The 14,906-nt window shown below is 48.5% G+C and overlaps 1 protein-coding gene across 1 annotated transcript; it reads left to right on the forward strand.

Annotated features, from left to right (window-relative positions):
• Nucleotides 1-1,263: 1,263 nt before the first annotated feature.
• Prf1 (perforin 1) lies at nucleotides 1,264-6,774 on the forward strand. The gene is made up of 3 exons (NM_017330.2): nucleotides 1,264-1,279; nucleotides 3,003-3,574; nucleotides 5,420-6,774. Exons 2-3 carry the CDS (start codon nucleotides 3,039-3,041, stop codon nucleotides 6,546-6,548), a joined length of 1,665 nt encoding a protein of 554 aa, NP_059026.2. The 5' UTR covers nucleotides 1,264-1,279; nucleotides 3,003-3,038; the 3' UTR covers nucleotides 6,549-6,774.
• The last annotated feature ends 8,132 nt before the right edge of the window (nucleotides 6,775-14,906 follow it).

A 14,906-nucleotide genomic window follows, 5' to 3' on the forward strand; every position in this document is an offset into this window, starting at 1 on the left:
GGTGATGATGGTGGCGACCCCGACAGGAATCAGAACATGATGAACCACAGGACCTTTCCCATGCTAGGCAAGTGGGATACCCTGAGCGACGTCTGCAGTCGCCTCCCTTTGACTTCATACATCAAATTTGGGACTTAAAAAAAACTGCTAAGAGTGGATTTCTGGTGCAGTTGGACTGGAACCTGTTTAGATTCTCGACTCTCTTCCCGCAGGCTTTTTGCAGGTTTCTGCACCTTACATGCTGGCTGTCCGTCCAACATGGTTAGGGACTGAATGTTTCTGAGCTTTGGCACCTCAGTCAGGTCACCTGGGCACCTGGGACCACAGGGCAGCTGCAATTTCTGGGAGAGTAACTAATGAGGCCGAGTTCTGAGAAAGGCAGCATAAGGCAGGGTGAGATGTGACCGTGAGGCCTGGGGCCTGCGGCTACTTGGTCTGTGACCGTGTGGCCTGGGCCTGTGACTACTTGTTCCCATCAAATTCATACTTAGGGGTGTTGAAAACTACCCCCACCCTGTCCGCTTTTACCCACCTCATAACCAGCATGATTTTTTTGTTGCCCCCAGAAGGTGCTCATGAGTCACTCCACCCATGGAAACCTCCCCACAGTAACCTCAGGCAGAGCAGAGTGGGCAACTGTCTTTCCACAGTACTAGCTTGCTCAAACCTGAGGCATGGCTGGGATGAAGGTATGGACAGGAAGTGGGCACCAGCTTTGAGTATCTCTCCCTACTCCCCAGAGAGGAAAGTACAGTCACATGAATTGAGAATGAATAAAGGTCAAGTCTAATCCTAAGCACTGCACCATATCTTCACGTCCCCTCCCATGGGACATTGTGATTAGCCACACTTTTGGATAAGGAGCTGAGACGTGAAGAGGCTGAAGCCCCTTGCCCAGCCACGCAAGCCCAGGCCACTCTTCAGCAACCCTTCCTGACAGCTTATCCCATCCTAAACACTCAACTCGGAAGCAGGGAGCAGTCAGTTGTCCTGTGGTCCACACCAGAGTCCCACACCTGACAGCTCTGTTTCACAGATGAGCCCCTGGCCTTCACAGCTGACTTCCTGAAGGCTGTCACAAGCCGGATGAGAAGGTGACAAACAGGGTGGGTGCTGGTGGGGACCTGTGACCACAATCTGGGGGCAGGGCAGGAAGTACTAACGATATGACGTCGGCTAGGGTGGGCCTGCCTGGGAATTAATGGCAGTATTTTAAAAAGCCTCCGCTAGCAACGCAAGTGTCCCCCTGAGCAGCAGTGGCATCTCTGTGGGACTTCAGGTAAGGAGGAGGGAGGGTGGGAAGCAGGAAGGTTGGGGTACCCTGGGAAAGAGAGTGAGGAGGTACAGCCAGAAGGAACCAGAAGTGCTAGGAACCAGAAGTACTAGTAGCCAGCCTTCAAGCTCATCTCTAATTCCTTCATCGGGTTTGTGGCTACTCTGGAGTTCATGTGTAAATGACTGTCCAAAGTCTCAAAGGTTATTCCACCAGTTCTGGCCAGTTAGAGTTTGTAAGTGATGCAAATGGACCATGTAGGGAACACACTTACGTCTGCCATCCGGGGACATGATGAAATCCCATCTTGAGAGACACAAGGAAGGGGAGGGGAAAAGAGAGAAGGAATGGATGAGAGAGGAAAGGAGAAAGAAGCCAAAACCTGTTAAATAGATTCCTGATGATACAAAGAAGACCAGAAGGAGGCTAATGCCCTTTGGTCAAAGTCACGAGTATGCTGGTCTCGTAAGCAGGATGACCAGAAAGCTTGTTGGGATTCTCGATTGCTTGTTTATCTCCCTACCCTGCCTGAATTCTGCCTCCAAGTCACTGCTTTAGGTAGATCACAGAAGGCTGCAGCTAGATTGATGGAGGCCTCTGCTCACCTCGATCCCTCATGTAGGACCCTGCCAGGCAGAGGAGAAAAAAAAAAGACCTCCGAGGGCCTTGGAAGAAGCCAGTTCTCCATCTGTGGGTCATGTCCGCTGGAAAACACATATTTCCAATGGTCTTAGAAACCGCAAAACAACAAAATTACAGTTATGAAGTAATGAAAATAAATTTATGGTTGGGGGTTCCCAGGACCATTGGAAATGTGTTTTCCTGTAGTCAAGATCCACAGGTAGAGAAACGCTGAGACAGAGAGGAGCTAGCGGGAAATTAGAAAACAGCCCCCTGCAGTTCCTCAAAGCAAGGAAGAGCCTTCTAATGGATTTGCTACCCAGTAGGCACCCGGTAGAAGTGTGAAGTCCTAGGCCGAGACAGAAAACCTGAGCGGCAGAAGGGCTTGCAAGGGTACACTTACAGGTCTCCCACACTACAGCCAAGGGTATAGATACAGGGCAGCCTTCGTCCATTGTAGAGCTGAGGCTGGTGCCCTTGCCGAAGGCTCAGAGCAGTCACGGGATGTGCGGGGAGCTCGCTGTCTCTCCGTAACTGTAAGGGAAAGACAGAAGTCACCGTTGGAATAAGAGAAGGAGAGAAAGTAGGAATCAGCTAGGAGCCATGCCTGGTGCCACAGGCTTGACAAGGTTAGCCCAGGCAACAGAACGACTTCAAAGCTATCCGGAGCTATGATACCTCATCTATAAACAAACAAACAAACAACAAACAAAAATAAGAGGTAGGGTGTGGCTCAGTGGTAGAACATTTGCCTGCCACGCATAAGACTCTGGGGTCCATCCCCAGAATGGGGGAGGGGAGGAAAAGTATTCCACTCTGAGTAGGAAATGGCACATGGAGCCTAAACCTATTACAGATGCTCTTGTCCAGGCTCATAGCCTTCCACCTTGATTCCTGCTAGGTCTGAGAGTAAAATCGCAGCATGGGGCTCCTCTTGGCTGTGTGACTTTGGGCTATATGTTTAATCTCTCTGGGTTTCTCTGCACAGTGGATGAAGCCAGTCCAGCTCTGGCACGCAATAACTTAAGAGAGGCCCACACTCTCTCTCCTGATGCTCCCCAGTCGCGAGCGAGCGAGAGGTGAGCATCCTTCATCCCTGTTCCCACAGCTTTCTGGAGTTTATGACTACTGTGCCCGCAGCATCATGGCCGCGTACCTGTTCCTCCTGGGCCTTTTCCTGCTGCTGCCACGACCTGTCCCTGCTCCCTGCTACACTGCCACTCGGTCAGAATGCAAGCAGAAGCACAAATTCGTGCCTGGTGTGTGGGCGGCTGGGGAAGGTGTGGATGTGACCACCCTCCGCCGCTCCAGCTCCTTCCCAGTGAACACAGGGAAGTTCCTGAGGCCTGACCGCACCTGCACCCTCTGTAAAAACGCCCTGATGAATGACGCTATACAGCGCCTACCCGTGGCAATCGCCCACTGGCGGCCTCACGGCTCACACTGCCAGCGTAATGTGGCCACAACCAAGGTCAGCTCCACGGAGGGTGTGGCGCGGGAGGCGGCTGCTAATATCAATAACGACTGGCGTGCGGGGCTGGATGTGAACCCTAAACCGGAAGCAAACGTGCATGTGTCCGTGGCTGGCTCCCATTCCAAGATAGCCAATTTTGCAGCCGAGAAGGCCCATCAGGACCAATACAACTTTAATACTGACACAGTGGAGTGTCGCATGTACAGGTAAGAACTGAGGCAAGGGAGAGAGGAACAGATAGAATGGTGGGACACTCTAAGTGGTCTAGCGGAGTGGAGTTTACTGTTTCACAGGAGGATACCAAATCCTGGTCACTCTAGAATCAGTAGTTCTCAACGTCCCTAACGCTGTGACTCTCTTATACAGTTCCTAAGGTGGTGACTCCAACCACAAAATGATTTTGTTGCTACTTCATAACCATAATGGAAAGATCTAATATCCAGGATATCTGATATGTAATCCCTGTGTGTGTGTGTGGGGGGGGGGGTTGTCTTGACCCACGGGTTAGGAACCACTGCTCTGGATTAGTTTCTGTTGCTGTAATAAAATGTCCTGACCAAAAGGCAGCTAAGGAGAGAGGGCTTATTGTAGTCACAGTTCCAGGTCACAGTCGATCATGGCTTGACGCCAAGGCAGCAGGAACTTGACGAAGCTGGTCATGCCATACCCACAGTCAAAAGCAGGGAGAAATGAATGCGTTCGTGCTGAGCCTTCTCTACTGTTCTGCAGTCCAGGGTGCAAAACAGGAAATGGTGCTACCCACGTTCAGGCTCGGTCTTCCCACATCAATTAAAGCAATCAAGACAATCCTCTACAGGCAAGACCACAAGCTGATCTGATCTAGAAAATTCCTCCCTAAGACACTCTCTCCAAGTGATTTTAGGTTGTATCAAGGAGACAATGAAACTAACTAGGGCACTGGTCTTTAGATGCCAGACCCTATAGCCCTATCTATCTATCTATCCACCCATCCATCCATCCATCTTTTTTCTTTCTTTCTTTTTTCTTTCTTCCTATCTACCTATCATCTATGTATCTATATATCTGTCTATCTATGTAACTATGTATATAGGTAATTATCTATCTATCCATGTATTTAACTGTATTATGTTTCACCTATATATATGTATCTATGTAACTATGTATCTGTAACTATGTATGTATGCATGTACTCTGTATCTATGTATCTATCTATCATCTATGTAGTATGTAACCATCTATCTCTATATCTCTATATCTGTCTATCTGTCTGTCTGTCTGTCTGTCTGTCTATCATTATCCACGATAGTCCTCCTCTATCCATGAGCACCTACATCTGGAGAAAGGGGTATGGAATCAAGATTGCTTCTGAGTCCTAGCTTGGTGACATTTAAATACAGGCAGTGAGGACCCAAATCCTCTCTCCCAGGCATTGCCAGTCTCCCATGGATTCTTCCTGAGTAGGGACAGAGACAGGAGACCTGACTGCATCCTCCCTCATCACTGTATCCCTGGCTGTCCTAGATAGAACTCGCTCTGTAGACCAGGCTGGCCTGGAACTCAAAGAGATCCGCCTGCCTCTACCTCCCAAGCGCTGGGATTAAAGGCATGCACTACCACTGCCCGGCATCTAAAAAATATGTCTTTACTTTTTAATGTAGTGTGTGTGTGTGTGTGTGTGTGTGTGTGTGTGTGTGTGTGTGTGTGTCACAGCAGGTGTGAGGAGATCAAGGACGACCTGCAGGTGTCTTCTGCTTCTACTAAGTGGGGATCGAACTCGGGTTAGCAGGCTTAGCGGCAACCTTTACTCCTCCATATTCACACACTTTACATTTTCATTTATTTACATTTACATTTTTAATTCTAAATTTTAACAATGGGTTTCACTACATGTATATATTTTGACCGCAATCTTTTTATTCCAACTCCTGCTAACCCCTTCCTTTTTACCAGATAGCCCCGGTGTCCTTTCATGTGTGTGTGTATATGTGGGGGAGCGGGGTCTTGAAGGTGCTACTGAATCAGAGAAATACCACACACTAGGCTCCTCTAATGCTCTGCCCTCTCCACAGTTTTCGCCTGGCACAAAAGCCTCCACTCCACCCTGACTTCAGAAAGGCACTCAAGAACCTTCCCCACAACTTTAACAGCTCCACAGAGCATGCTTACCGTAGACTCATCTCTTCCTATGGGACTCATTTTATTACGGCTGTGGACCTAGGTGGCCGCGTCTCGGTCCTCACGGCTCTGCGTACCTGTCAGCTGACCCTGGATGGGCTCACAGCTGATGAGGTAGGAGACTGCTTGAGCGTGGAAGCCCAGGTCAGCATCGGTGCCCAAGCCAGTGTCTCAAGCGAATACAAAGCTTGCGAGGAGAAGAAGAAACAACACAAAATCGCCACCTCTTTCCACCAGACCTACCGTGAGCGTCATGTCGAAGTGCTCGGTGGCCCCCTTGACTCCTCGAATGACCTGCTCTTCGGGAACCAAGCTACCCCTGAGCACTTCTCTACCTGGATAGCCTCATTGCCCACCAGGCCTGATGTGGTGGACTACAGCCTGGAGCCCCTGCACATACTACTGGAAGACTCGGACCCGAAGCGAGAGGCACTGAGACAGGCTATCAGCCATTATGTGATGAGCAGGGCTCGCTGGCGAGACTGTAACCGGCCCTGCAGGGCAGGCCAGCATAAGAGTAGTCGTGATTCATGCCAGTGTGTGTGCCAGGATTCGAAGGTCACCAACCAGGACTGCTGCCCACGCCAGAGGGGCTTGGCCAAGTTGATGGTAAGGAATTTCCAGGCCAAGGGTCTGTGGGGGGACTACATCACATCTACGGATGCTTATCTGAAGGTCTTCTTTGGTGGCCAGGAGATCAGGACCGGTGTAGTGTGGAACAATAACCATCCCTCGTGGAGTGACAAGATGGACTTTGGGAATGTGCTCCTGTCCACAGGGGGACCCCTCAGGGTGCAGGTCTGGGATGCTGACAATGGCTGGGATGATGACCTTCTTGGTACTTGTGACAAGTCTCCCAAGTCTGGTTTCCATGAGGTGAATTGTCCCCTGAACCACGGCAGTATAAAATTCATCTACCAGGCCAATTGCTTGCCCCATCTCACTGGAGAGACCTGCCTGGAGTATGCCCCCCAGGGGCTTCTAGGAGATCCACCAGGAAACCGCAGTGGGGCTGTGTGGTAAAAACAAACAAAAAAGACATAAAAAACAAAAAAAAAAAAACAAAACAAAAAACAAAACAAAACAAAAAAACCCAAAAAACAAACAAAAACCATGCCTGAGAGTTGGGTGTAGTAGCACATGCCTTCAATCCCAGCTTTTGGGAGGCAAACACAGGTGGAGCTCTAGGAGTTCGAGGCCAGCCTGGTCTACATAGTGAGACCTATCTCAATAAAAGCAAACAACAAAACTGGAGTGTACAGCTGACTTCTCCCGATGGGTCTGCAGTATGCAGTAGAGAGTGTGACCGGAGCCTCTCCCTGGAGTGGCCGAGTTTTTACAATAGAGCTCCCCTGTCTACACTGCCTCAGCCCTCCAATGTCCCCAAGCTTGGAGGCATAAGCAAAGTCCAGGAGCCCAGCAGAAGGCCACAGCCGCCCCCACCCAGCTTTAGCTCCTCCCTCTCTCCTTGGCATAGCAAGCCCGTCTGTTAGAGACTATGCCTGTGTCCCGATTCCTGTACCCCTTTGTCCCTCATTCTGCTCCTGATGAGTGAAGGCCTGTGTCACTGAGCACATGGCTTGACAGAGGACTATACGATGTAATGGTAAGCACGCTGCTGGCCTGGTGGCAGAGAAGAGGAACAAATGATGCCCCAGAGATAGACATTTATGTTCTACAATGCAGTGTTATAAAGTGGACAGTCAGAAACTGTAAGTGAACTGGTTTTTCTAATTCTGTTGGTAATGTGAGACCCCAATCCCTTACCCTCTGAGTCATGAAATAATAGCACAGAGGTGGCAATAAATGATGATAAGCATTCCATTTCTGGCTGAAAGACAATGTGGGACGCTGGGGACTGCAGTGAACTGGCAGGGGCATCCTGAAGTGACTGCAGCTTTACTTGGAGAATTTTTTTTTTTCGGAGCTGGGGACCGAACCCAGGGCCTTGCGCTTGCTAGGCAAGCGCTCTACCACTGAGCTAAATCCCCAACCCCGGAGAATTTGAGCCCAGGACACAGGGTCTTCTCACTTCTTTTATTTACATTTATCTATTTGTGTGTGTGTGTATAAGTATGTATGTGTGTATGTATGTATGTATATGTGTATATATAGGTATGTATGTATATGTGTATGTGTGTATATGTATGTATGGTATATGTGTATGTGTGTATGTATGTGTGTATAAGTATATCTCTGTGCATATATGTGTGTATATATGTATTTGTATGTATGTGTGTATATGTGTATGTGTATATATGTATGTTTGTATATATGTATGTGCGTATGTATGCATGTATGTGTGTATGTATGTATGTGTGTGCATATGTATGTGTGTACATGAATGTATGTGTGTATGTATAACTGTGTGTATATATGTATATGTATTCATGTGTGTATATGTATGTGTGTTTGCATTTCTGTATATTTATGTGTGTGCATATGTATGTATATGTATGTGTGTATAGGTATGTCTGTACATGTATTTATGTTTATATATGTGTATGTATATGTATGCATGTGTGCATATATGTATATTATGTATGTGTATGAGTGCATGCACATGCATGTGCATATGTATGTCACAGAGCAAACATGGAAGTCAGAGAACAACATGCAGGAGTTAGTTGTCTCCACCCCATCATGTGGATTCCACTTAGCAAACACAAGGATGTAACTCAAGTCGTGAAACTTCAGCAAGCCCCTAAACCCACTGAGGCATCTCCGGCCCCTTCTCGGCCCTCCTCTACCTCTTCTCAAGATTTGTTTTTATTTTATGTGTATGAGTGTTTAGCCTGCAAGTCGGTGTGTGTGCCTGGTGCCTGAGGAAGTCAGAAGAGGCATCGGCTCCTCTGGACTGGGGCTGCAGATGGTTGTAAGCCAGCAAGTGGATGCTGGGAACCAAACCCCAGTCTTCCTGGAGAGCAGCAAGTGCCCATTACCACTGAGCTGGCCCCTTCTTCTCAGTTCTTTTTTTTTTTTTTAAGATTTATTTATTATATATAAGTACACTGTAGCTGTCTTCAGACATACCAGAAGAGGGCATGAGATCTCACTTCAGATGGTTGTGAGCCACCATGTGGTTGCTGGGAATTGAACTCAGGACCTCTGGAAGAGCAGTCAGTGCTCTTAACCACTGAGCCATCTCCCCAGTCCTCTTCTCAGTTCTTAAAGTAACCAGGAGCCCCAACCTGCCTTCCATTTTACTTCACAGAAATAAAATCCTAAACAGACACAGTATAAGACAAGAGAGAGACAGAGACAGACATAGAGAGACAGAGAGAGGAGAGTATGTGTGCATGTGAGCTTGTGTGTATATATGGGTGCACGTGTGTCTGTGTGCATGTGTGTCAGTCTCTCTCTCTCTCTCTCTCTCTCGTGTGTGTGTGTGTGTGTCAGTCTCTCTCTCTCTCTCTCTCTCTCTGTGTGTGTATGTGTGCATGTGTGTCAGTCCCTCTCTCTCTCTGTGTGTGTGTGTGTGTGTGTCAGTCTCTCTCTCTCTCTGTGTGTGTGTGTGTGTGTCAGTCTCTCTCTCTCTCTGTGTGTGTGTGTGTCAGTCTCTCTCTCTCTCTCTGTCTCTCTCTCTCTGTGTGTGTGTGTCAGTCTCTTTCTCTCTCTCTCTCTCTCTCTCTCTGTGTCAGTCTCTCTGTGTGTGTGTGTGTGTCTCTCTCTCTGTGTGTGTGTGTGTGTCAGTCTCTCTCTCTCTGTGTGTGTGTGTCAGTCTCTCTCTCTGTGTGTGTGTGTGTGTGTGTCTCTCTCTCTCTGTGTGTGTGTCTCTCTCTCTCTCTCGTGTGTGTGTGTGTGTCTCTCTCTCTCTCTCTGTGTGTGTGTGTGTGTCTCTCTCTCTCTCTGTGTCAGTCTCTCTGTGTGTGTGTGTGTGTGTGTGTGTGTGCGTGCATGCGTGCAGGCTGTAGTCAGCCCAGGGCTGCCCATCTGAAAGACTCAATTCCCTAGAGAAAGCATCTGCATGGGTTGCTAAGTTCTCCTCTACTTTACAACTTAGGGAAGCAGTGGTTCTAGCAAAGTGGTCCGAGAGCCTCTCAGTTCAGCCTGCTCAGCCAGCACATCAGGATCTGATATCACAGAGAGAGGCCACAGAGTGCAGGCAACATTTGTGGCAGGACACGGCTGTGCATGGCTGTTTTTAGTCGCTCAGAGGAGCCACGCAAACCCTCAAGGGTTTGAAAGTTCCAACAAAATAGGCTGTGAGGTCCAGGTAAGAAGCGGAGGCCCAAACCCCAATCCCTGATGTTGCAGCAACCCTAAGTTCCCCAGCAAGCAGGAGGATGAGAAGGGTCTAGAAGCCTGTGGAAACCACTGTTCTTACACATTTCCTGTCTCAGCCACACAAACAAAAGCTTCAGTGACCGTGCTTGTCAGCTCAACACGTGACACTACCTGTGGCTTGGGAGAAAAGAGAGGTGGTTGTGAGCCAAATCCTATTGAGAAAACAGATCTGCAGGAGTGGGACAGGACTCACTGAGCAGGCCCTTACTGTGCCTCAGTTTCTCTCAAAGGCTATTCTGTGCTCTCCTTTCTCAGGACTGCTTGAAGAGGGTTGCCAGCCTCTGTGGGATAAAAGAAGGGATCCTAGGAGAGGTCATTAACCCTGAAAGGTCATCCTGCAGCCCCTCCTAATTTCACATATAGACAAACCGAGGTCAGCGGGAATGGAAGGCCGATGTTTGAATAGAGGTTTTTTTTTTCTTGTGTGTGGGGGAGAGGTTTGTTTTGTTTTGTTTTGTTTTGTTGTCCAACTGTGGTCAAAGATATTAATGGCAGACATAAGACAACCAGGTCTCTGATTCCTGGCATGCTACCCTGGGCACAGTGTTGAGGAACCAAGAACATAGGAGAGAGTTGCATTTTTTAAAAAGATTTGTTGTTTTTATGTGTACAAGTGCTTTGACCAGATATGCATGGAGGCGAGAGGAGGGTGTCAGATCACAGAGAACTAGAGTTAAGGACAGTTGTGAGCCACCATGTGGATGTTGGGAGCTGAACTTGGGTCCTCTACAGAGGCAGTTAGGTACTTTTAACCAGTGAGGCTTCTCCCCAGACCCGTGTTTATTTGTATTTTGAGACAGGGCCTCCTGCAGTCCAGTCTGGCCTCAAACTTGATTTTTAGCCAATGATGACCATGAACTCTGACCCCATGCCTTCAGGATTCCAGGCAGGCAGCACCCTACCCAATTCTGTGCAGCCATCAGTGTTGACCTGAGGTACCATGCTTGCTTCCTCCACTTGGCTCTGCCCCCTCCACCTTCCCCACTCCTGCTGGCTTTCCCTGGAGGTACCTCCCACAGGTGCCGCCTGCTTTCAAGGGCCTCTTATTGGATCTGCCTCTGGGGAAAACAGCTAGGGCACACACTGGCCAAGTCATTGCTATACTTAAAACCCTTCCTTCAGGCTGGGACAGGTATGTCTGTTACTAGAGTGTATGCCTGAAAAGCATGAGGCCCTGTGATCGGATCCCAGAAACCACAAAAAGTGCTGACCCTGTAAGAAAGTCCAGAGCTGGGGAGGCAAAGGCAGGAGGATCCCGAGTCTCACTGGCCAGCCATTTCAGCCTAATCGGTGAACTTTAGGGCAGTTTACTCTGAAGGAAGTGGACCTTGTTTCTTAGGATGACAGCAAACATTTTCCTCTGGCCTCTACATATGCATACACACATATGCATACATAGACACATATACCACACACATACATACATACATACATGTGCCATGCACACATACTCATACACATATACAATGTACACATACACATACATGGAGACATAAAACATTCACATATATACACATGCATACATACATGCATAAACACCACTCACATGCACACAGAGACATGCATATGCCTATACACACACATATGCACAGATCCACACCACATGTATGCATACACAAATAAGCACACGTGCATACGCACACACAAAAACATATACATACATATACACATGGATACACACATACCACAAACACTCATACATAAACACAAGCACACTTGCATGCATACACCCATGCATATGCATACACACAAGCTTACACACACACACATACATACATACATACACCCATGCTCAGACATACATACACACCACACATCACATACATGCATATACATATACACATACAGGCATATATGCTTGTGTGCACGCATACCACACACATACACAAAGAAAACATGCAAGCATACATATACACATACACACACATGCGCATAGACATGCATACATGCACATATGCACATACACATGCATATGCACACATATGGATACACACAAACACACACTTCATTTTTATGTGTATGTGCGTCTTGCCCACATGTAAGTCTGTGCATCGCATGTGTGCCTGATGCCCAGAGAGGTCAGAAAAGGGTATTAGATCCTTTGAAACTGGAGTTACAGATGGTCGTGAACACCATGTGGGTGTACCAAGCCAAGGTACACCTTACCCAGAGTGGGGAGATCAACTCCAGTTTGTTCTTGATCCCCTTCAGTGGGCTAGCTGTCTGAAAAGTTCCTTTGGGAATTGACTTCCACTTAAAGATGTCATACCTCCCCAGGGTCAGGGCAGTCCTGGCATCAGGCAGGTGTCAGTGATGAGCAGTGTCCAGAGCTGCTGGAGACCAAGGTCCTGCATTTCAAAATCTCACTGGAGGTTAGGATTTGGCCTACTTACACAGAGACAAGCCTCAGCCACAGGAAGGACCCTGAAAAGCAATCAAGGAGGGACTTTCACAAATAAAGAGACCTCCATTCTCTCCTCCAAGATGCTACCCAGGCCCAGCCTGTGGTCTGACACCTAGGCTCTATCGACTCTCTTAGACACACTGAAACCACATGAAACTGCTCCTCCATCCCCAGGTGTCCCCAGCTGTGATGTGACAGGGCCAGTACAGAGATCTCTATACAGCCTTGGAGCTCAGGGGGTCTCAACTGTGATTCCAGAATTGTCCCACCCTGAGAGTGCGTAATGTCACCCCATCAGTCTGCAGGGCAGGTATCATGAGGCACTGCCATCCCTGGGCCTAGAAGACACCCGAATCCTTCTGCATCATCTCCATCCACAGGCTAGTCCTCCATTCCAGATAGCCTGACCAGAACAGCTGCTGTTGTTCTGCAGGCTCATCTGGACTCACTGTTAACCTCCCCAACATCTGGTTCTCGGTTTGGTCTTAAAAAGAGCAGTGATGTCAGCTTTCTGACTCTTTCTGACCTTGGGCATTTCTCTGGGAACCCCAGGCTCCCTGTGATCATGAAATAAAGCTGACCCCAAGGAGAACAGCCTCACCTCCCTCCCTCCCTGCCCTCAAGATTCAGTCCCACTTAGCTCCAAGAAGTTTCCTCCGGGTCCTGCAAAGGGCAGAAGGCAGTAATAGAGCAACCAAGGACATCGTCACCGCCCATGTGTGTCCTTCCCCAGGGTAGGTTCTAGGGCACCATATGAATTCATTTTATAAAATGTTTTTCCAAGTGGGAGAATAGGAAGAGAGCCCTCGCTGCCTTCCCCGCCCCTTCCCTTCCTAGGGGCCTCTCCTGAGGGCTGTAACGCTTTAGGCTTTGGGTAGGTCTTAACTTCTCTGACCCTCTCAATAGCCTAGTAAGGTAGATACAGGTCTCCCCATCAAAGAAATGGGGCCACAGCGTTCCCCCTCCATTTTACAGACATCATAAGACCTCAGAAGGATACCTATAGTTATCTATACACAGCACCCCTAGGGCTCTCCTTCATGCACTCCGTACACTCCTAGTGCTGTTAGGTTGAGGATGGAAGTCAAGAAAGCTCACTTCAGAGACAGAAGTTTAAAAAAAAACAACTTTATTTACTGCGCGCGCGCGCGCACACACACAGGGGGTGGCCAGTTTGGGTTCTGAACCAAGTCCCCAAAGAGAGATTTACATTTTTATAGGATGGACACAAAGCAAGGGCTGGGGGGTGGGGGTGGGGGTGGGCTGTTGCATTGACCAATCATATTTTGACACAGGGGTTAAGCAAGGAAGTTAACGTTGGTGACTGGGCCTTACCGGGCCACCTGCTTACAGGGTCCTTGAGTCAGCTTCTGCAGTCAGGTTCCCTCCTGGACTCTGGTCAGAATGATATGGGAACAAGCTACAAGCAGCCAAGTCAAGAGAGGCGTCACATTCATGACTGGTGTGCCTTAGATTAGAAAACAGGATTGCAGCATCTTCCCTCTTTGCATTGTTTACTGGCAACAGACAGGCGTGAAACACCTGAAGATGCAGGATTGGACTTAGGAAAGTGTCTCCCATCATGCCATCTGTGGCTGTAACAGACCCACCAAAAGACATAGCCCATGCCACCCTGCCATTCCAATTTCCTAAAAACATGACAAAGCACATATAAGGGCACTAAGTGCACAATATTTCATAGCCTTCACTGACAAGCAGACCCCCCCCCCAAATGTTCATCCTCCTCAAAACAATGCTATACCTGCCCATGAGGCTAAAATTCCTTCATGGTGGGGGGGGGGGTAGAGGGCAGTGCAAGCCACATCTACACCCTTTTCTAAGGGATCAATGACACATAGAGGCACAATTCCTCCAAGGTTCACTCTGGGAAACCGAGTTTATCGGCATAGATGAGGAATTACTCACTGTCATGGTTTGTAGTTGCTTGGCCCAGGGAGTGGCACTATTAGAATATGTGGCCCTGTTGGAATGGGTGTGTCACTGTGGATCAGGACTTTATGACCCTCACCCTAACTGCCTAGAAGCAGCATTCTGCTGGCAGCCTTCAGATGAAGATGTAGAACTCTCAGTTTCTCCTCCTGAACCATGTCGGTCTAGATGCTACCATGCTCCTGACTTGATGATAATGGACTGGACCTCTAAACCTGTAAGCCAGCCCCAATTAAATGTTGTCCTTATAAGAGTTGCTTTGGTCATGGTGTCTGTTCACAGCAGTAAAACCCTAAGACACTTTCAGAGGGGAAGAGGAGGGAGAGGTGTGTCCCCACCTAAGAGACCTCACCTGAAAAGCCTTACCCCAACAAAGATGCTGGCTTCTCTGTAGCTGCACAGTAGGAGTTCACCTCCCTGCTTCTCCCACCTAGATATCCTAGCCCCTCCCCAGCCCACACGCAATTAAGGCAGAGTTGTGTACAATGGGCATTAGGGAACTGCTGGATACTCAGATGAGGGTCTCTTAACAAACCCAACTGGGGCAATCATTTTGTAAGGGGCACTGCTGAACTCCCCAAGATGTCGGTTGCTTGACCCAGGCAACAATCACTCACAAGAGCCCACTAAACAACAGTATAACCCCCAGCTCTGGAAAGGTCTGTCCTATCCTCTGACAGTCTGTCCTTCGCTCTGCGCTGGGTACTGGGTGTGCTTGAAGAATTCCAAACTCTTACATT

This window comes from Rattus norvegicus, chromosome 20 (assembly GCF_036323735.1).
Source record: "Rattus norvegicus strain BN/NHsdMcwi chromosome 20, GRCr8, whole genome shotgun sequence".
Taxonomy (NCBI): domain Eukaryota; kingdom Metazoa; phylum Chordata; class Mammalia; order Rodentia; family Muridae; genus Rattus; species Rattus norvegicus.